Genomic DNA, 23,683 nt, shown 5'->3' with positions numbered 1-23,683 from the left:
CCAGCAAACTCTTGGCATTGCACATGGTGATCTTAGGCTTGTGTGCGGCAGCTCGGCCATGGAAACCCATTTCCTGAAGCTCCCGATGAACAGTTATTGTGCTGACGTTGCCGCCAGAGGCAGGTTGGAACTCGGTAGTGAGGGTTGCAACTGAAGACAGATGATTATTCCATGCTACGTGCTTCAGCACTCGGCGGTCCCGTTCTGTAAGCTTGTGTGGCCTACCATTTTGCAGCTGAGCCATTTTTGTTCCTATACATTTCCACTTCACAATAACAGCACTTAAAGTTGAACGGGGGCAACTCTAGCAGGGCAGACATTTTACAAACTGACTTGTTGGAAAGGTGGCATCCTATGATGGTGCCACATTGAAAGTCACTGAGCTCTTCAGTAAGGCCATTCTAATGCCAATGTTTGTCTATGCAGATTGCATGGCTGTGTCCTCGATTTTATACACATGTCAGCAACAGGGTGGCAGGTAGCCTAGTGGTTAGACCGTTGGGACTAGTAACTGAAAGGTTGCAAGATCGAATCCCCGAGCTGACAAGGTCAAATCTATCATTCTGCCCCTGAACAGGCAGTTAACCAACTGTTCCTAGGCCGTCATTGAAAATAAGAATTTGTTCTTAATTGACTGGCCTAGTTAAACAAAGGTCAAATCAAAAAATGTTTTTAAAAAACAGGTGTGGCTCTGAAATAGCCGAATCCACGAATATGAAGGGGTGTCCACATACTTTTGTATATGTAGTGTAACTGTATAAAGCCTTTCACACCAACCAACATGCACACTGCAACATAAACCAACCAGGCTGTAGTGATGTCTACACACATGTATGTAGCACTCAATATATGTTCTCCACGTAATTTCAAATTACAACCTGGTTTGATGCATCTGTTTCAATAATAAGATCATTTATCCCCAGACAGACATATAATGCACAAAATCTATTTCACATCAAGCAAATTAAAATGAAATGAAAACAAAGGAAGAAACAGATCAAGAATATGAATAATAAATACGTCAATTGAACACATTCAACTCTGCTACTGAATGAATTAGATTGCTCCAGCTCACAGCTAGCAAGATAGACTACATTGGTTCAGCAAACAGTATTAAAGCAATAGTTCACTTCAAATTCAACGTTTTTCAGAGGTATGAATGGAATGCAAAAGATGAATACCATTCTAAGCTAATGAAGTTAAACAATTCCTATTTTTCAAATTAATTTTGGGATCCAGCCATACAGTGCCTTCGGGAAATATTTCAGACCCCTTGACTTTTTCCACATAAGGCTGTAATGTAATAAAATGTGGGAAAAGTCAAGGGGTCTGAATACTTTCTGATGGCACTGCATGGCTGAATCTGCAAAGTCTGTCAAACTTTGATTTTGGAAAGAATGTAATTGATTTAAACCTATTTTCCAGTAGCAGAGTTGAATGACACATTCTAGTACAGCTCATAACTACAATCACAACCATGATGGACGAGAGACAGAGACAGAGACAGAGACAGACAGACAGACAGACAGACAGACAGACAGACAGACAGACAGACAGACAGACAGACAGACAGACAGACAGACAGACAGACAGACAGAGACAGAGAGACAAGGAGAAAGAGAGAGACAGGGAGAGAGAGAGAGACAGGGAGAGAGAGAGAGACAGGGAGAGAGAGAGAGACAGGGAGAGAGAGAGAAACCGACAGAGAAACAGACAGAGAGACAGACAGTCAGACAGAGAGAGAGAGAGAGACAGAGAGAGAGAGAGAGAGAGAGAGAGAGAGAGAGACAGAGAGAGAGAGACAGAGAGAGAGACAGGGAGAGAGAGAGAAACTGACAGAGAGAGACAGACAGACAGTCAGTGTTACCTTCGTCTACTCCATAGCTCACTGCTGGGCGGTTAGGATAAAGAGAGGTGGCTTTTAGAAACCATTCACAACAGACCAGGGGACACACACACAGAGAAAAAAGTAGGACCAAGGGGAATAGAAGTTACGGGGCTTTAAATAGCCACCTTCTGAGCCATACGGCGCACAGAGCTGGGTGTCAATGAGGGAAAAACAGATTATCCTGAAAACAAGAATATGCTACATTAGATGTCTCTTTACACATGATGAAGCTTTAGTTTCACAATCCTTGATCCTGTATAAATAGATGTGTTATCTTAGGCTGTGTCTCAGATGGCACCATATTCTAACTACTATTCCTAGCTCTAAGGGCCCTAGCCCTCTAAGGGCCCTAGCCCTAGAGCACTGAACAGGAAGTAGGGTACCATTAGGGCCTCTGAACTATTCCCACGTGGTACGAAGAAACCTATATATGCTGGATGGATGACTTTTTAGAATGGTGAGAGCTCTGGTCTCCAGTGTAAGTGTGTGACGGGACACTCCATCTTCATACATACGGATCCTTGTTACAGAGGAACTCGTTCTTTCACAGACCAGACGGTTTTATGAGTCAGCTGGCCCAGACCACTCCACAGCCTGATGAATCAGCTACACGTCCCAAATGGCACCCTATTTTGACCAGGGCCCATGGGCTCTGGTCAAAATAACTGCACTATGTAGGGCATAGTGTTCCATTTGGGAGGTACACTACAGCACTGCAGGGGCTGTTGTGTTCCGGCCTCATATGATCCCACGAGACTAAGTATCATGGTCACTAAGGACCTGGGGTTACTGGAGACTCAGCATCATGGTCACTAAGGACCTGGGGTTACTGGAGACTCAGCATCATGGTCACTAAGGACCTGGGGTTACTGGAGACTCAGCATCATGGTCACTAAGGACCTGGGGTTACTGGAGACTCAGCATCATGGTCACTAAGGACCTGGGGTTACTGGAGACTCAGCATCATGGTCACTAAGGACCTGGGGTTACTGGAGACTCAGCATCATGGTCACTAAGGACCTGGGGTTACTGGAGACCCAGCAGCATGGTCACTAAGGACCTGGGGTTACTGGAGACTCAGCATCATGGTCACTAAGGACCTGGGGTTACTGGAGACTCAGCATCATGGTCACTAAGGACCTGGGGTTACTGGAGACTCAGCATCATGGTCACTAAGGACCTGGGGTTACTGGAGACTCAGCATCATGGTCACTAAGGACCTGGGGTTACTGGAGACTCAGCATCATGGTCACTAAGGACCTGGGGTTACTGGAGACTCGGCATCATGGTCACTAAGGACCTGGGGTTACTGGAGACCCAGCAGCATGGTCACTAAGGACCTGGGGTTACTGGAGACTCAGCATCATGGTCACTAAGGACCTGGGGTTACTGGAGACTCAGCATCATGGTCACTAAGGACCTGGGGTTACTGGAGACTCAGCATCATGGTCACTAAGGACCTGGGGTTACTGGAGACTCAGCATCACAGTCACTATGGACCTGGGGTTACTGGAGACTCAGCATTATGGTCACTAAGGACCTGGGGTTACTGGAGACTCAGCATCACAGTCACTAAGGACCTGGGGTTACTGAAGACTCAGCATCATGGTCACTAAGGACCTGGGGTTACTGGAGACTCAGCATCATGGTCACTAAGGACCTGGGGTTACTGGAGACTCAGCATCACAGTCACTACGGACCTGGGGTTACTGGAGACTCAGCATTATGGTCACTAAGGACCTGGGGTTACTGGAGACTCAGCATCACAGTCACTAAGGACCTGGGGTTACTGGAGACTCAGCATCACAGTCACTAAGGACCTGGGGTTACTGGAGACTCAGCATCATGGTCACTAAGGACCTGGGGTTACTGGAGACTCAGCATCATGGTCACTAAGGACCTGGGGTTACTGGAGACTCAGCATCATGGTCACTAAGGACCTGGGGTTACTGAAGACTCAGCATCATGGTCACTAAGGACCTGGGGTTACTGGAGACTCAGCATCATGGTCACTAAGGACCTGGGGTTACTGGAGACTCAGCATCACAGTCACTACGGACCTGGGGTTACTGGAGACTCAGCATTACGGTCACTAAGGACCTGGGGTTACTGGAGACTCAGCATCACAGTCACTAAGGACCTGGGGTTACTGGAGACTCAGCATCACAGTCACTAAGGACCTGGGGTTACTGGAGACTCAGCATCATGGTCACTAAGGACCTGGGGTTACTGAAGACTCAGCATCATGGTCACTAAGGACCTGGGGTTACTGGAGACTCAGCATCATGGTCACTAAGGACCTGGGGTTACTGGAGACTCAGCATCATGGTCACTAAGGACCTGGGGTTACTGGAGACTCAGCATCATGGTCACTAAGGACCTGGGGTTACTGGAGACTCAGCATCACAGTCACTAAGGACCTGGGGTTACTGGAGACTCAGCATCATGGTCACTAAGGACCTGGGGTTACTGGAGACTCAGCACCATGGTCACTAAGGACCTGGGGTTACTGGAGACTCAGCACCATGGTCACTAAGGACCTGGGGTTACTGGAGACATAGAATTTAAATGATTAGAACAGACATTGCCATGGAAGTCAATGTACAGTGGTGGGTGGACTGGCGGCTATGGGTGTACCATGGTCTGAGGGGCTTTATCCATTCTAGTGATTCTAATTATATGACTAACTAATTTTAATTATTTGAATTATATGACTAACTCATTCTTTCACTGCAGTACACTTAAAGGGCACCTGTCATATTTAGTCCTGAATGAGGACTACCTATGACATGAATATTCAAAATAATAACAATCAACATTTGTGACTGATATTCATTTTTTTCTGAGGACGTACTACTGGGCTTTCCCTGGATACTTTCTTAAAGTATCAGTAAATCATAATGGAACAGAATCACTATCTGATTTGGACAGCATCATAACAGCAGTATTGAGTGAGGCAAGGATCATATGCAGACCATCAATATGAATACGTGACTATATCCTGTTCCTCACATACACTTTACAGCATGTGTGGAGTCTTACACTGTCACCATGACAACCAAACATTGGAGTGTACCAGACAATCTGACTGTTGGACTAGTTACGTTTCCTAGACAAGAAACACACAGGCAGCATGTGTCTGGTATTTGGTGGACTCTACAGTCTTCCAGCAGCCGCATCAACACATCCACAGAGCCTTAGGGGGAGAAGATAGTTCACGAATCAGAACCGGGGCCACGTTCAAGGGAATTTGGATAGAGAGAGAAGGATGAAGAGAGAGAAAGAGAGAGAGACAGAAAGAAGAAGTGAAAGAGGAAAGAGACCAAGAGACAGAGAAAGAACGAATCAGATTGAGAGCGACCAAAAGAAAGTGTAAGAGAGAGACAGAGACAGAGAAAAAGAATGAGAGAGATAAAGAAACAGAGAGAAATAAAAGAGAACTAGAGAAAAAGCATCTGGGCTGGATCCCTGGAGACAGTCTGGACAACAGATTATCAGGGGACACATGACCAGAAACATACTGCACTACAATACCAGAGAGTACGGAGCTGCACTTACTTGAAGGCATGGTGTAGGTTTCCTCTTCGTCTATAATCTCAGCATAATCATCCGTCTCTGCAGAAACACAACAGCCTCGTGGTCAGTCCAGTCACACACACACACCACCGTCAGAGACGGATACACACAAATAAAGCTAGCTAGACATGTACCCTTCCACACAAGTAACTACAGCCAGCTGAAAATAAACATTTGAGTCACACAGCAAGTGCTCCTCAACAAATTCCCACACTGCCGAACACAGAGAAAGACACACACGCTTTCTCGTACACACAGTCGCTCTCGTACAGTAAACACACACAGAAACACAAGCATTTGCACTCGCAACTCTCACAGTTTCAGCCACTCGTGTGTCTGTCTGCTCTGTCTGTCTAGCCAATCAGAACTCAGCAGTACAGCTGGGCTTCTGGGTTAGGGGGGAAGAAGAGGGAGGAGAGGGGATGTGGAGACGGAAAGGAGGGGGGGGGTGGAACCAGTTATTCCATTTTTCTTCAGGAAAAGAGAAACAGAGAGAAGAGCCATCATACAGTCCTCTAGATAAACAGATTTAGGTGTTTACAGTAAGTGAACGGCCTCTGGCTGTCCAATCTTGACTTGATCGAAGATGGTAATTTGCTAGTTGTGCCGTTTTGGCTACTGCTCTTAGGGAAGGGAGAAAACCAGATTGTGTAGTGTTTAGCCAGCCGCCAGCCAAACTCAGCTCTCTTTATGGGGCCGAGCTGGGAGAGGGCTTGGACCTGGGCCCTTAAAGACGCAGGCAGACAGCAGGGACGGTAGCCAAAAAGCCACTCAGAGTAGGAGTGCAGATCTACGATCATGTCCCCCCCCCATCTATCTAACGTATTCATTATGATCAAAAAGGCACACCAAATCTGAGACTCTGTGAATACCGGTTCAGATTTTAGGACAGACAAACTGACCTGGGTTCAAATAGCCTAGCATTTGTTTTCTTTCAAATACTTTAATCTGTGCTTGATTAGGCTTATCTGGCACCATGGAACCAATGGAATAGTCCCAAAAGTGCAAACCCGGCCAATTTGGCACTCTAGACAGGCTCAAACTTAATCGATTCGAATCACACGGCAGCACTGCAGCTCGGACAGATTTCAGCACAATTTCTAGAGACGATGTTAACCGCTACATTGTTTCCCTAATTCCAATAACGTCTATTGCATGATTAGCACATTACCAATGACAAACCCCTAGAAGCAGATGGATAAAAACAGATGTATTTAACTTGATTCATGAGTCATCATAAGGCACACACAGTAGAGTCATACACACACAAACCACAACCCCCAGAATCATCCCTCATGGCCCCAGTGAGTTAGTAGCAGGTGACAGGAAGGAATGAAGGGAAATATTAAAAGAAGCTAAACTTTACCATCCCCACTACAATCCTCTGCAAGTCCAAGGAGAGCATGCAAAACAGAGAGAATGAGGGAGAGAGAGAGAGAGAGAGAGGAGAAGGAGAGGTTACACACTTTTCACAAATATATGAAAAGTATAAAAGACAGTATAATTAATTCAAAATGGGCTTAATAATTGTTGCTGTAACACACTCCTTCAAGACAAGCAGTGACTGGGCATTTCAACAGTGTATCCAATCTATGCTTTTATTTAGTATCAGTGGGAAAGTTTCTACTTTAAATGGAGTTAGTCTGTAGTTGGAATGTGTGGAACCTGATTGAGTTTGGTTGAAGGGACGGCCAGCATTGTTCTGAACGGGGTCAGTGGAGTTCATTGGCTATCACCTGGCTATTATTAGCATTGGAGGAGGCGAGATCAGGTGGGACCACTGAGAGGGCAGACACACAACTCCGGTATAAAGTAATTTTTTCCGAAATTGCCAGGTGCGTCCACTTACATCAGCGCATTCGTAAACCTAACCATCACAAAACTTATATTCCATCAAATAAGCCTCACATAGCAAATTAGCAATTACATTTTTTGTAGAACAAATTCTAAACTTTCTCATTGACCTCCATACAAGAATTCCTCACTTCGTAGTATTATTTTTGTGGACAGATTTTGAGCGGAGTAAACCCTCTTGCTTCACATCTTCCTCTCTGGTGTTGGTTAACTTTGTTAGTTAGATTATTTTTGTTTTTACACGAGGGCTAAAACTCAGGTTAGCGATATATACGCGATATATACGGTACCAGTCAAAAGTTTTCTTAATTTTTTATTATTTTCTACATTGTAGAATAATAGTGATGACATCAAAACTATGAAAAAACACATAAGGAATCATGTAGTAACCAAAAAACACATATTATTCAAAGTAGCCACTTGATGACACTCTTGGCATTCCCTCAACCAACTTCACCTGGGATGCTTTTCCAACTGTCTTGAAGGAGTTCCCACATATGCTGAGCACTTGTTGGCTGCTTTTCCTTTACTCTACAGTCCAACTCATCCCAAACCATCTCAATTGGGTTGAGGTCAGGTGATTGTGGAGGCCAGGTCATCTGATGCAGCACTCCATCATTCTCCTTCTTGGTCAAATAGCCCTTACACAGCCTGGAGGTGTGTTGGGTCATTGTCCTGTTGAAAAACAAATTATAGTCCCACTAAGCGCAAACCAGATGGGATGGCGTATCGCTGCAGAATGCTGTGGAATGCAGAATGCCAATATATTTGGATTTGTTTAACACTTATTTGGTTCCAACATGATTTCATGTGTTATTTCATAGTTTTGATGTGTTCACTATTATTCTACAATGTACTAAATACTAAAAATAATTTTTAAAAACCTTGAATGAGTAGGTGTGTCCAAACTTTTGACTAGTACTGTAAATATATACATCTGTGTGATTATAGCAATATAAATAGATGGATGTTAAGTCAAAAAGCTATTAAAGGGTGTTTCATCTTTAACCTCTCAGAAGCTATAGGTTATATCTGCCTGGTTGCTGACGTGGCCTGACAGGCTTACAGCAGTCCTGCACCATCAGCCCTGTTACAGCCCAGTCAGGCTTTTTACCAGGGCCCATAGGGCATAATACAATGCCTTCGGAAAGCATTCAGACCCCTCGACTTTAACATCCTTTAACAGATCCTCTCAAACTCTGTCAGGTTGGATGGGGAGCGTCGCTTTCTTGTCTCTCCAGAGATGTTTGATGGGTTCAAGTCCGGGCTCTAGCTGGGACACTCAAGGACATGCAGAGACTTGTGCAGAGACTGTGTGCTTCGGGTCGTTGTCCTGTTGGAACGTGAACCTTCGCCCCAGTCTGAGGTCCTGAGAACTCTGGAGCAGGTTTTCATCAAGGGTCTCTCTGTACTTTGCTCCGAGTGGACCCAAAAACATCCCCACAGCATGATGCTGCCACCACCATGCTTCACTGTACGGATGGTGCCAGGTTTCCTCCAGACATGACGCTTGGCATTAAGGCCAAAGAGTTCAAAACTTGATTTCATCAGACCAGAGAATCTTGTTTCTCATGGTCTGAGTCCTTTAGGTGCCTTTTGGCAAACTTCAAGTGTGTTGTCATGTGCCTTTTACGGAAGTGGCTTCCGTCGGGCCAATCTACCATAAAGGCCTTTGGTGGAGTACTGCTGAGATGATGGTCCTTCTGGAAGGTTCTCCCATCTCCACAGAGGAACTCTGGAGCTCTATCAGAGTGACCATCGGGTTCTTGGTCACCTCCCTGACCAAGGCCCTTCTCCCCCGATTGCTCAGTTTGGCCGGGCGGCCAGCTCTAGGAGTCTTAGTGGTTCCAAACATCTTCCATTTAAGAATGACGGAGGCCACTGTGTTCTTGGGCAACTTCAATGCTGCAGACATTTTTTGGTACCCTTCCCCAGATCTGTACCTCGACACAATCCTGTCTCGGAGCTCTACAGACAATTGCTTCGACCTCACGGCTTGGTTTTTGCTCTGATATGCACCGACAACTGTGGGACCTTATACAGACAGGAGTGCGCCTTTTCAAATCATGTCCAATCAATTGAATTTACCACAGATGGATTCCCATCAACTTGTTGAAACATCAAGGATGATCAATGGAAACAGGATGCACCGGAGCTCAATTTCGAGTCTCGTAGCAAAGGGTCTGAATACTTATGTAAATAAGGTTATTTCTGTTTTTTATACATTTGCAAAAAGTTCAAAACTCCTGTTTTCGCTTTGTCATTATGGGGTATTGTGTGTAGATTGATGAGGAAAAACATTTATTTAATCCATTGTAGAATAAGACTAACATAACAAAATGTGGAAAAAGGGAAGGGGTCTGAATACTTTCCGAATGCACTGCAGATAGGCAATAGGGTCCTGTTTGGGACTCCGCCTCTACTGATTTGCGGGCCATGGCTTGACTACAAGTAGCAGGCGACACCCTTCCCGGAAAACAAAATGTGGAATCAATTTAATCTTGCCGTCTTCAAAAGCTGAATGGGTTAAAATGTGTTTTACTCTAAGACATGACAGGGGTAGGGCATGAGCAACGAGATGTTCCTTCTTCCTGGCAGGCTAGTTCTGTTCGGCCATTGTAGGTGTTGCTTTGTCAGGCATTTAAGGGCTTAGTGCACTTCACACTTTCTATCAACATCACCCCACTTCCCTTCAACCCCCTACACACTTACGTGGCCCTGTGTGTTTGTTTGTGTGTTGTGGATTTAGGCACTCAGTGTGGCAAACAGGGTTAGTCAGAGAAAAACAAGAAGCAGGGTCAGTTTAGTCAGCCAATCAGAGCAGTTGTACCCTTTGACGGAGAGTCATGTGCTCAGAAGACAAAAGGAAGGAAAAAGCGCCTGGCTTTAGCAGGTTTAGGAGGCGTCGGGGTCACAGTTTTACAGTCTTCAGCCAATCAGAGATAGGGATGAGAGAGCGGGAGAGATGGTGAGAAGAAGAGAGGAATAGTGCTTCTTATTTCTCCCAGGTTCAGATCTAGGATCAGCTTCCCCTCTGTCATTCCTAACCTTAACAATTAGTGGGGAAAATGCCAAACTGACCCCATATCAGTGTCTAGGGGCACCTTCACCCTACACCACAGAAAACACATTAGCAGACAGCATTTGTGAAGGAGTGATGAATGTTGGTGTGACGACGTCCAAAACTTTCCCCATATTAAAGAAATCATTATCACTCTGGCATGCCTGTCAAGAAACTACATGAAATACATCAATAATAATAACATTAATCAATCTCTTCTTCCTTATACCAACCAACAGGGAAGTCAAAGACGACGCGGCAGTGCTAGCATCACTTTAGATACGTCATTTCTGCATTTCAATCAACAGCACAGTAATAACTCCTTCACTATTCTATATTGGGGCTAAGGAATTGATTTCCACTTCTTCAAAAGGTCTTGGATATGACCGTACGCTGACACAATATGGAATGAATTCAGTTAAATGTATTGGATTTATGCAGGCAGCTGCTACAGCAGGGGGGCTTTGTATAAGGTTTTGAGCCATTTCTGAGTAATGGCATTGATGGATGGTATCAAGGAGAACTGGTGTAAACATGTAACTCAGACCGCCTCTGGACACACTCCAGTAACACTCCTTTTAACCTCCGTGGACGTTTCGCCACATATCAAAAACACCGTCAAATGAAAAGCTGTAGTGTCGTGGTAAGACTTCTGGGCATAAATCACATATACAACCCCCCCCCGGAGACCGGGGTTTGATCGCCGCTTCCACCTTTCTCACTGTTTCTCCCACTTCCCTGTATCTCCCTATGATCTTCCTCACTGTCACTGAATAACTTGGCAAAACTCCTAAAAAAATATAGATTTTTTAAAACACACTCAAATAGCATCCAGTCTGACAGTGAAACTGAAACAACAAGTATGACAATGTAATTACTGATATTGGTAGAGAGCAGACTTATCTCCTAGTTTATTTTTATTTTTTAAACTGCATTTAAATAAGTGTAATTTTGCTATGCATACTGTGGGCATATGCTAAAAAAAATCATCAAACCATCTTGTTTGAAACAAATCAGTAAACTCAACCATCTATCTGGAATATACTATCTGTGAGTACTATACTCCTCAACCTTATATATCACTGTGTAGCTACAAGAGAGCTGACACCCCCTAAGATACCCTCTGATCTTCCCAACCTCAGAGACCAGCTCTCAGCCCCATAGAACACAAGCATCTCTTTGATACCATACTGTCTGACTGTCTACCTCCCTAACCTCCGACCCCTGGTCAGTTAAATAGGGCCTGTCCAACCCCTTCAATCAGGCCTTTATCTGTAACTGGAGCTCCCAGGATATTAACATTCACCAGCCACATCACAAGCCTCTGACATGTAGAAGATGAAGAGAAACAGACTTGGGAAGAGAGAGGGAGGCAAAAGGATGGAGGGAAGAAGGGAGAGGGAGAGAGAGAGAGAGAGAGAGATGGGAGAGTGAGGGGAGAAAGGGAGAGGGATGAGGAAGAGGGGAAAGAGGATAGGGAAGAGGGAGAGAGATGGGAGAGAGAGGGGAGAAAGAGGGGAGAAAGGGAGAGGGATGAGGAAGAGGGGAAAGAGGATAGGGAAGAGGGAGAGAGAGGAGAGAAGAGGGAGTAGGGAGAGACGGAGAGAAGGGAGTTTGAAAGACGGCGAGAGATGGAGAGAGAGAAAGAGAGGACAGAGACAGTGAGAGGGGAGAGAGAGTGAGATGGAGAGGGGAGAGAGACAGAGAAAGAGAGGACAGAGACAGTGAGAGGGGAGAGAGACAGTGAGATGGAGAGGGGAGAGAGACAGAGAAAGAGAGGACAGACAGTGAGAGGGGAGAGAGACAGTGAGATGGAGAGGGGAGAGAGACAGAGAAAGAGAGGACAGAGACAGTGAGGGGAGAGAGACAGTGAGATGGAGAGGGGAGAGAGAGAGAAAGAGAGGACAGAGACAGTGAGAGGGGAGAGAGACAGTGAGATGGAGAGGGGAGAGAGATAGAGAAAGAGAGGACAGAGACAGTGAGAGGGGAGAGAGACAGTGAGATGGAGAGGGGAGAGAGAGAGAGACAGTGAGAGGGGTAAAGATAAAGACATTCTCCTTGTCTGATGCTAATGATACGTAAGTGAAGCTAAAGCGTGGACCCAACTGCTCCCGAGTCTAAGGCCGTCAACATGCTTCGGTTCAGCTGGCACCTAGACAAATGCCGCTATGTGAACTGAACAAGTGTGCTCGCATACTCCTTTAAAGTGGTAATAGTACTGCTGGTCCATCTTGAGACGCCTTAGCCAGTATACCCTTCCCCAAAACAGTCTAAATTAATGTAAGGTGTAAAGAATTATGACAGATTTCTTGACTTATGTTTTTTCCGAGGAGATCTTAGTCGCGCAAATTTGACAGCTAACTAAAAGATGTTTGGTGCAGTATTTCTCAAGTGAAAAAATGTGCATGAAAACATGTCTTCTATTGTTGAGAGACAACAAACACTTAATTGAAGAAACCTTACTGTTGACCAATGACCGACGAAGGGGCGTAGACTTCAGCTCCGGACTTCAGCTTGCCTTGAGACCCTAATCATACTATTACCAAACCCCTAAATGTAGTTCACACCTAGGGGACATGGCTCCGCTCAGACCCTACATGGATGGTTGATGCTGTTGACAGTGCTGGGGGGTTGGAGAGAGGTTCAGACATCCTTCTGGGCCCTTGTGTTTGCATGGGTCTCTCCAGCTGCACCCCTTGGCACCCCTCACACCACCAATCCCCTCCCGTCCTCCCCGTCTCCTTAGCAGTGACTCCTCCTGCCACTTGCTAATCCACAAGCTAAGACTGCAGTGTTCAGTTACAGTGTGATAGATGTGCCTCGTGCAATTCAAGGTGTACTGCTGCTGCTAAATCACTGCCTCAACTGAAAAAAAACAAGATGAGCTTTTAAGATCTGAGTGACATGTGAGAAACCTCCAAGGTAACTATCTATAGCGAGCTTGTAATCCTGGAAGTGTAGCCAACCATATGAATAGAAGTACGCCCCAGGAAGAACTAAACACCCACAAACATCCAAGTAAGGACTTTCAAGCTGGGATCAGCTTGAGTGTCATTATCTGATTAAAGCATGGTCATCTTCGCTCCAGCAACCGTACATATATCGACTTCCATCAATAGTCCAGCTATGTACAGTACAGTAAGATAGTCAGAGATGATTGATGAGGCACTAATCTCTTACCTGAGACAGAGATGGCACGCACCCCAGCGCTCCGGACCACCCCCTCTACCACCTTCTTCTCATTGTTAGGTACCCTGCAGGGTAAAGAGCAGAGACCGAGTGGATCAACAGGAGAAATTCCCAAACCTAAAACCAGTTAGTAAATCAACAGCGTCCACAGGAACTCCAGGATGTTCAAGTGCATTCCTGAAAAGAGTACCATTCTCCTCCTGGAGCCACTAAACAGTCTTGGAAGGATGTAGTGCTGAGGTGCAGGACCAATAAGGGGACTAGGGAGGAGGAATTCTCAGAAAATACTACTCTTTATCAGGATTTATCAGAGAGAGAGAGAGAGAGAGAGAGAGAGAAGAAAGATGTAGAGAGAGAGCGGAAGATGGAGAGAGAGAGACACTTTACAAGCGTTTGAAAACACTAAGTGGAAAATATTTGGCTCCGTAACGGTTATCCTTATTTGACCAAAGCCCAGAGTGCCAAAGAGCAGAGAGAGAGAGAGAGAGAAAAAAATAGAGAGGGAGAGAGAGAGAGAAAAGGTGTAATTTTGGAAAAACCCTCTCTAGCTCTAGATGTAGTAGGGCTGGATAAGGGCTGGATAAGGGCTAGATAAGGGCGTTCGCTAAATTACTCAAATATACATGTAAAATGTGCTTTAGGGCTGACCCCATTTAGTCGACTGGTCGATTGTTTGGTTGACAGGCTATTGGTCGACCGAGATAAAAATCATTTATGTCACACGAGACACCTGTTTGAATAATGCCTGTCTGAGTGGACTAATCCATTGCAGAGTCTGGGGGGGGTGACACACCAGTATCACCCAGTAGTATATTTACTGTTAATTACCATCATTTAGAAACGACAATGGTTATGGTAATTGCTGTTAATACATTCAATATATTATTTTTACAGTCTTACCGTCGTCATTGTAGTGGTGTACAGAGCGCATAACGTAGGCTACACTTGTGAGGAAAAGGTTTCGGTTTATTTCATTCCATTTAGGAGTTGTTCATTTATTCATTGTGTTTGTTTTGTAGCGCTCCTGTCAATCTTGAGTAAGGACGCGCACCTGATTACCCATAGAAGTAGTCCTAGGCTAGCAGGCCCGCGCGCAAATGTAGGCTTATAAATGTGACCATTTGGGGATCTGATACTATTTATGATTGTCTTAACTCAAACTGAAAGTAAACTAAGGCTGTTTTTACATCCATTGAGAATGACAATAGATCCTCAACGTAGCCTATTTGAAAAATCTTTCCAGCTCTCTTTCGATAACCACTCAGCATAAAATGGGGAAAAAATGACATGCTCTGATCTAGTGGAAACATCATAAAATAGGCCTACATGATTACTTCTAATCCCTTGCTAAATAGCCCACAGCTGTGTCTGTCTGTCTGTCTGTCCAGAGCTCACTGGCACAGGAAACTCTGAGGGCCCAGAATATTTGATAGAATGTTGCAAGTTTGATAGCACAAGCTATGGGCTGAAGGAGTTAATAGTTGATATAATGTTTCAAGTTCCTTGCAGACAGGCCATGTGTAGCCAATGTGATTTATAGCATATTTATCAGGATATTTAGTGCAATGTTTTTATTCGTTGGCTTTATATAGGCTATTTTTACATATTGGCAATAGAAGTGTCTTTTAGATTTGTATCATTTAGATGTTGATTAACCACATGACATTAGTTTCGAGATATGAAGACTGAGAAATGAAATGAAACTGTTCCACCGAAAATGCGCAAATGAAAATCATAACGCACATCCCTATAAATGGTACGATAACTTGGCACGCAGATCCCTATAAATGGTACGATAACTTGGCACGCAGATCCCTATAAATGGTACGATAACTTGGCACGCAGATCCCTATAAATGGTACGATAACTTGGCACGCAGATCCCTATAAATGGTACGATAACTTGGCACGCAGATCCCTATAAATGCACGCAGATCCCGATAATAAATAAATGGTACGATAACTTGGCACGCAAATGGATCTGGTGTAGCCTATAAATGTAGCCTATTACCTGTACATTACATTGGTGTAGATACCCCTGTACATTATATTGGTGTAGCCTATTACCCTGTACATTACATTGGTGTAGCCTATCCCTATAAATGTAGCCTATTACCCATTACATTTACATTTAAGATAGACGCTCTTATGGCACAAATTGGTGCATGATCCCTATAAATGAGGGGGTGAGAGGGATTACTTTATCCTATCCTAGGTATTCCTTAAAGAGGTGGGGTTTCAGGTGTCTCCGGAAGGTGGTGATTGACGTGAGGGAGTTTGTTCCACCATGGGGGCAGAGCAGCGAACAGTTTTGACTGGGCGGGAACTGTACTTCCTCAGTGGTAGGAGGCGAGCAGGCCAGAGGTGGATGAAGATCCCTATAAGCCTGATACTGATAACTTGGCACGCCAAATGGAAAAGGTTGCCTACCGCTGGTGTAGCCTATTACCCTGTACATTACATTGGTGTAGCCTATTACCCTGTACATTACATTGGTGTAGCCTATTACCCTGTACATTATATTGGTGTAGCCTATTACCCTGTACATTACATTGGTGTAGCCTATGACCCTGTACATTACATTGGTGTAGCCTATTACCCTGTACATTACATTGGTGTAGCCTATGACCCTGTACATTACATTGGTGTAGCCTATTACCCTGTACATTACATTGGTGTAGCCTATGACCATGTACATTATATTGGTGTAGCCTAGAGTTTTACCCTGTACATTACATTGGTGTAGCCTATGACCCTGTACATTACATTGGTGTAGCCTACTTACCCTGTACATTACATTGGTGTAGCCTAGGGTTGACCCTGTACATTACATTGGTGTAGCCTATGACCCTGTACATTATATTGGTGTAGCCTATGACCCTGTACATTACATTGGTGTAGCCTATGACCCTGTACATTACATTGGTGTAGCCTATGACCCTGTACATTACATTGGTGTAGCCTATGACCCTGTACATTACATTGGTGTAGCCTATGACCCTGTACATTACATTGGTGTAGCCTATGACCCTGTACATTATATTGGTGTAGCCTATTACCCTGTACATTATATTGGTGTAGCCTATGACCCTGTACATTATATTGGTGTAGCCTACTACCCTGTACATTACATTGGTGTAGCCTATGACCCTGTACATTACATTGGTGTAGCCTATGACCCTGTACATTATATTGGTGTAGCCTATGACCCTGTACATTACATTGGTGTAGCCTATGACCCTGTACATTACATTGGTGTAGCCTATGACCCTGTACATTACATTGGTGTAGCCTATGACCCTGTACATTACATTGGTGTAGCCTATGACCCTGTACATTACATTGGTGTAGCCTATGACCCTGTACATTACATTGGTGTAGCCTATGACCCTGTACATTACATTGGTGTAGCCTATGACCCTGTACATTACATTGGTGTAGCCTATGACCCTGTACATTACATTGGTGTAGCCTATGACCCTGTACATTATATTGGTGTAGCCTACTATCCTGTACATTACATTGGTGTAGCCTATGACCCTGTACATTACATTGGTGTAGCCTATGACCCTGTACATTACATTGGTGTAGCCTATGACCCTGTACATTGGTGTAGCCTATATCCTGTACATTACATTGGTGTAGCCTATGACCCTGTACATTACATTGGTGTAGTGACCCTGTACATTACATTGGTGTAGCCTATGACCCTGTACATTACATTGGTGTAGCCTATGACCCTGTACATTACATTGGTGTAGCCTATGACCCTGTACATTACATTGGTGTAGCCTATGACCCTGTACATTACATTGGTGTAGCCTATGACCCTGTACATTACATTGGTGTAGCCTATGACCCTGTACATTACATTGGTGTAGCCTATGACCCTGTACATTACATTGGTGTAGCCTATGACCCTGTACATTACATTGGTGTAGCCTATGACCCTGTACATTACATTGTGTAGCCTATGACCCTGTACATTACATTGGTGTAGCCTATGACCCTGTACATTACATTGGTGTAGCCTATGACCCTGTACATTACATTGGTGTAGCCTATGACCCTGTACATTACATTGGTGTAGCCTATGACCCTGTACATTACATTGGTGTAGCCTATGACCCTGTACATTACATTGGTGTAGCCTATGACCCTGTACATTACATTGGTGTAGCCTATGACCCTGTACATTACATTGTACAATGGCTGTGATTTGATAACAGAGCTGATGCTTGAAGTCCTACAAATAGATTTACTGAGCAGATACTTTTTATTTTTGCATTATTGTTTGTTTGTTTGTTTCTTACACAGTTATTTATGTTTATAGTATCATTTAGGTTTTTTATGTGAATGAACATTCAAAATATACCCATTGATCAATAATGTTGTGTACCGGGATGGAAGATACTCACTTAGGGATTGACGGCAATGCTCTCTCTCCCTCTGTTTAACAAAAAATACAGACCAGAAATATTGTCAAGCAAAGCAGATACAGTAAAACAATGCAAGACATGTTCATCATTTTGAGTAAATCCAAAGAAGAGGTGTGTGGGTGAGGAAATCACGAGCACAGGAGAGGAGAAGCCTGTTTCAACTGTTCCCCTTCCTCCCACACGGGAATAAGCAGACAGTCCAACTCCAAACAAGGCTTACTACCCCCCCCCCTCCCAAAAACGAATCTGCTCCAAGCAAAGACTAAGGTGTTTTTATGTTGAAAATAAACCAGATCTCCATCAGACTGATACCAGCATTGAGTGTATTGACAGGGAATTGACCTACAACCACTATCAATGTGTAATAAAGGCATTGGGGAAGTCATGAACACAACAAAATAATTCTATATGAGTGTATTTCCAAATCAAACTACAACTGGAAACCTTAGAAAACGGGAAGAGTTTAAAAATAACACTACAGGCAACTTTTGTGGTGATTGCCTAACGTTTGGCCTAATACAATGCAGTCCATTTAGACTCAAATAAGAACAGCACCCAAGGCAGAGGGAATCTGTCACCCTAACTGGAGCGATGCAGTCTTGAAAACCTAGTAATGTCAACACTCAAACACCAACATACTTCAAATACAGTAATCATTGTTAGTAGTAGTATCTTTTTGAGACTGTTTGAGACATATCTGTGACTGCCATAACACAGTCGTCAAAACCATAAACATGTAAGCAGCCCCCATACAAAATCAAACTGTGTGTGTGTGTGTGTCAAAGGCAGAGTGCAACTGGCACTAGCAACACAATGAACATACACTGGTACCTCCTGGTATGTTTTTGAGACAGTATGTGTGTGTGTGGGGGGGGAGACGTACCTTTCTGTGGCCGTATGATGAAGGACTGGGTGGCTCCGTTGACCAGGCGACAGTAGCCGTCTATGAGGTCGGCCATGTTTTCAGCTGTGGTGAGTGACGGCGTGGTCACTGTGAGAGGCTATGGACACAGAGCAGCAGCCCACAAAGAGTCATTATTGCCAGGACAGGCAGAGGAACAGACAGACAGACAGACCGGGATGTTACAACTGTTCTGCTCTGCCTGGGGCTGCCAGCTGCCCCTCCCATCACACATCTCTACTGTATTCACAAACACACTGGCTAGTGTCATCCTCTATGGCTGACAGAGTCATAACTCAATACTATAATCATCCTCTATGACATAAAGTAGTAACCCAATACTACAATCATCCTCTATGGCTGACAGAGTCGTAACTCAACACTATAATCATCCTCTACAACAGACAGAGTAGTAACCCAATACTACAATCATCCTCTATGGCTGACAGAGTCCTCAACACTATAATCATCCTCTACAACAGACAGAGTAGTAACCCAATACTACAATCATCCTCTACAACAGACAGAGTAGTAACCCAATACATTAATCATCCTCTATGGCTGACAGAGTAGTAACCCAATACTATAATCATCCTCTACAACAGACAGAGTAGTAACCCAATACTATAATCATCCTCTATGGCTGACAGAGTAGTAACCCAATACTATAATCATCCTCTACAACAGACAGAGTACTACAATCATCCTCTATGGCTGACAGAGTTGTAACTCTATACTATAATCATCCTCTACAACAGACAGAGTAGTAACCCAATACATTAATCATCCTCTATGACGACAGAGTAGTAACCCAATACATTAATCATCCTCTATGACGACAGAGTAGTAACCCAATACATTAATCATCCTCTATGGCTGACAGAGTAGTAACCCAATACATTAATCATCCTCTATGGCTGACAGAGTAGTAACCCAATACTATAATCATCCTCTTCTACAACAGACAGAGTAGTAACCCAATACTATAATCATCCTCTATGGCTGACAGAGTAGTAACCCAATACTACAATCATCCTCTATGACTGACAGAGTAGTAACCCAATACTACAATCATCCTCTATGACTGACAGAGTAGTAACCCAATACTACAATCATCCTCTATGACTGACAGAGTAGTAACCCAATACATGAATCATCCTCTACGGCTGACAGAGTAGTAACCCAATACTACAATCATCCTCTATGACTGACAGAGTAGTAACCCAATACTACAATCATCCTCTATGACTGACAGAGTAGTAACCCAATACTACAATCATCCTCTATGACTGACAGAGTAGTAACCCAATACTACAATCATCCTCTACAACAGACAGAGTAGTAACCCAATACTACAATCATCCTCTATGACTGACAGAGTAGTAACCCAATACTACAATCATCCTCTATGACTGACAGAGTAGTAACCCAATACATTAATCATCCTCTATGGCTGACAGAGTAGTAACCCAATACATTAATCATCCTCTATGGCTGACAGAGTAGTAACCCAATACTATAATCATCCTCTATGGCTGACAGAGTAGTAACCCAATACTACAATCATCCTCTACAACAGACAGAGTAGTAACCCAATACTATAATCATCCTCTATGGCTGACAGAGTAGTAACCCAATACTATAATCATCCTCTATGGCTGACAGAGTAGTAACCCAATACTACAATCATCCTCTACAATCATCCTCTATGACTGACAGAGTAGTAACCCAATACTACAATCATCCTCTACAACAGACAGAGTAGTAACCCAATACTACAATCATCCTCTATGGCTGACAGAGTAGTAACCCAATACATTAATCATCCTCTATGGCTGACAGAGTAGTAACCCAATACATTAATCATCCTCTATGGCTGACAGAGTAGTAACCCAATACTATAATCATACTGACAATCATACAATCATCTACAACAGACAGAGTAGTAACCCAATACTATAATCATCCTCTATGGCTGACAGAGTAGTAACCCAATACTATAATCATCCTCTATGACGACAGAGTAGTAACCCAATACTACAATCATCCTCTATGGCCGGGCCATCACAAATGAAAGGGCCCCTGAGTGGATGAATGTGTGTTACAGTAAGAGTCGTCTCCAACAGAAAGACGATGTGGAACCATTTGGAAATGGCGGAGTGCAGGCTGCAAAACAATACATTTTGGAATGGCTGAAATGAGCAGCATTTACAACAGTTATCTCAATTTGTGTACATTTTAAACACGTCGAGTCATGGTAAGGGATGTTATTATGTGTGTGCATCCTTAAGGTACTTTACCCTACATATATAAAGAATAGGGCGCCATCTGTGACAACCATGGTTGATTGGTACCTCAGCAGCACCGGTCACGTTGAGCTGCAGCATGCCCTTCCTATCCTTGTCCTCCATGACGGAGTACCCAATGGTCTGCACCTGGGTGAAGTTGGCCAGGTGGGTTGGCTGGAGGGGAGGAATGAATCAATATATCAATTAATCAAATATTGTTTTTTTTTACATCATAAACTGTGCTGCAGAGGATAATTTCACATACAGTGCGTCAGCTCACAGAGCAGCCCACTGGGCACAAACAGGTTGAATCAACATCGTTCCCACGTCATTTCTTTGAACTCATGTTGAATTAATGTGTACTAGACGTTGAATTGATGTCTGTGCCCAGTAGGGTTGTGTTTTTGAGAGAGGAAAATGTTGCTGTACGGCGTTTCAAATGATGATTCCTAAAGTAAAGTAGAACTAACTTTTAAAATGGTCACAATATTTCTCGGGAAACTGTATTTTGTGTTATCCATCTATTCTTTCATTGGAAACACTTAATTTCAAGCTGCTACATTTCTGTTGTTGATAGGGATGTTTTCTGGCGTATCGTTTGCTTACAGAACAAGAGGGGTCTCTTCGATTCCAGAAATAAACTTTCTTAAAACCTTGGCTCACAGTGAAATAACAAGGAGAAAATATGACACTCTCAGTTTGGTGGGTAAAAACCCTCAGGGGCGATTTTGGGAGGATCTTACTTAACAAACAGTCTCTCTCACTCTCTCCCTCTCATTACCTCAGCCCCTGAAGACATCATGACATAATGACTAGGAATGCTCTTTGAAAACCAATATTTTCAGGGGAAATAAATATTGTATAGTGAGGGGAAAGAGAGAATAGCCCATAGGTTAGACTAGCCCTGAGGAAGACCACACCATGTAATGGTCCTAAATATCTTTATTTGATGTTCTTGGTTTTAAACTATAGAAGTCATATTACTGCAAGGCCTGCGCTTGTTTTGTGTGGAGATGCAAGAGAAGGATACACAACACGAGAAATATGAATATGAACATTTCCTACTTACAGTTGAGCCCTTGTCTGTAAGGTAGCTAATGCCCTCCTCAGGTCCGATGGCTAACTCTACTTGGATGACCCAGCTCAACTGTCAGTAAGATAGAGAGAAAGAACCATTGGGATGATTGTCTTCAGTTCAGTCACAAATCAAGAAGAGACATAACACAATGAGAGTCAAACAGAGTGTTCAGTCTGTCGGCTTCCAAGTGTCAACTCATAACCCTGAAAACACCTGTGTGCTACATCCTTGAGGTCATTGTCATTGCTGGATAAAACTAAAAACACATTGTGTTCATTATGTCCAGCAGGGGTCACTATGCAACCGTCATTTCATTAAGGCTGCAGAGAGAGACAGACGGAAGCATCCAAATACAACCCCGATATCTAGGCTCGACTCCACTGTCTGAGAACATCAGAATTTAATGGTTGAGAAAACAAGTTTAACCTTGGAAATAATCATGCGATGTAAAATCCATCGTCATGACAGTTTTTTTGATCTTTACTGAAGGTGCTACATCTTGAACACTTGACTGCTAATGAACAAAATACTTAAAGACATTAGTATTTAAAGATCCCTTTTATCCTCTGGGATTTCAAAAGTGCATCTTATCGATATATATGTTGTATTTGAAACCCAGAACAAATAAAATAGTGGAATTCAGCCTACCCCGAGAGCACATTTAAAACACTCCTTATCGAATCTGTAGACGGGCGCCAGAATCTCCAGGAACATGAGGATGCTCTGGTCATCATTCATGTTGGCAAACTGTTTGAATGTCTGCTGGATCAGCTTCCGCAGGGTTTTGGCCTGAGAGAGAGGGGCATTACTAGAGACAGGCAGACATGGGCTGCATCCCAAATGTTGTATTTATCATGGATCCCCATTAGTTCCTGCCAAGGCAGCAGCTACTCTTCCTGGGGTCCAGCAAAATGAAGGCAGTTTATACAATTAAAAAAAAAAAACATTACAATACATTCACAACACACTGTGTGCCCTCAGGCCCCAACTCCACCACTACCACATATCTACAGTACTACATCCATGTGTATGTGTGTGTATAGTGCGTATGTTATCATGTGTGTGGGTGTGTATGCATGTGTCTGTGCCTATGTTTGTGTTGCTTCACAGTCCCGCTGTTCCATAAAGTGTTTTTTAATCTGTTTTTGAAATCACATTTTTCTGCTTAAATCAGTTACTTGATGTGGAATAGAGTTCCATGTAGTCATGGCTCTATGTAGTACTGTGCACCTCCCATAGTCTGTTCTGGGCAATGGGAGGCAGGGACTGTGAAGAGACCTCGTGTCATGTCTTGCATGGGTGTCAGAGCTGTGTGCCAGTAGTTCAAACAGACAGCTCGGAGCATTCAACATGTCAATACCTCCCATCAATACATGTAGTGATGAAGTCAATCTCTCCTCCACTTTACAT

General features: G+C 43.7%; 1 protein-coding gene across 9 annotated transcripts in view; it reads right to left on the bottom strand.

Annotated features, from left to right (window-relative positions):
* LOC115128731 (focal adhesion kinase 1-like) overlaps window positions 1-23,683 on the bottom strand; it is a 302,242-nt gene that overhangs the window by 47,981 nt on the left and 230,578 nt on the right. For 4 of the 9 annotated variants that reach the window (XM_029658857.2, XM_029658858.2, XM_065018004.1 and 1 more), the window contains 9 exons: window positions 22,922-23,062; window positions 22,265-22,342; window positions 21,262-21,369; window positions 18,890-19,007; window positions 17,986-18,016; window positions 13,560-13,633; window positions 6,831-6,848; window positions 5,447-5,503; window positions 1,868-1,891 (listed from right to left, as the gene is read on the bottom strand). In XM_029658857.2, the coding sequence (XP_029514717.2) occupies window positions 1,868-1,891; window positions 5,447-5,503; window positions 6,831-6,848; window positions 13,560-13,633; window positions 17,986-18,016; window positions 18,890-19,007; window positions 21,262-21,369; window positions 22,265-22,342; window positions 22,922-23,062 (649 nt within the window). The remainder of the gene's footprint in view (window positions 1-1,867; window positions 1,892-5,446; window positions 5,504-6,830; window positions 6,849-13,559; window positions 13,634-17,985; window positions 18,017-18,889; window positions 19,008-21,261; window positions 21,370-22,264; window positions 22,343-22,921; window positions 23,063-23,683) is intronic. The other 5 variants (XM_065018005.1, XM_065018008.1, XM_065018006.1 and 2 more) reach the window with 5 other exon arrangements.

Source organism: Oncorhynchus nerka, linkage group LG4 (assembly GCF_034236695.1).
Source record: "Oncorhynchus nerka isolate Pitt River linkage group LG4, Oner_Uvic_2.0, whole genome shotgun sequence".
NCBI classification, from domain to species: domain Eukaryota; kingdom Metazoa; phylum Chordata; class Actinopteri; order Salmoniformes; family Salmonidae; genus Oncorhynchus; species Oncorhynchus nerka.
This window is presented reverse-complemented; position numbering and strand designations above follow the sequence as displayed.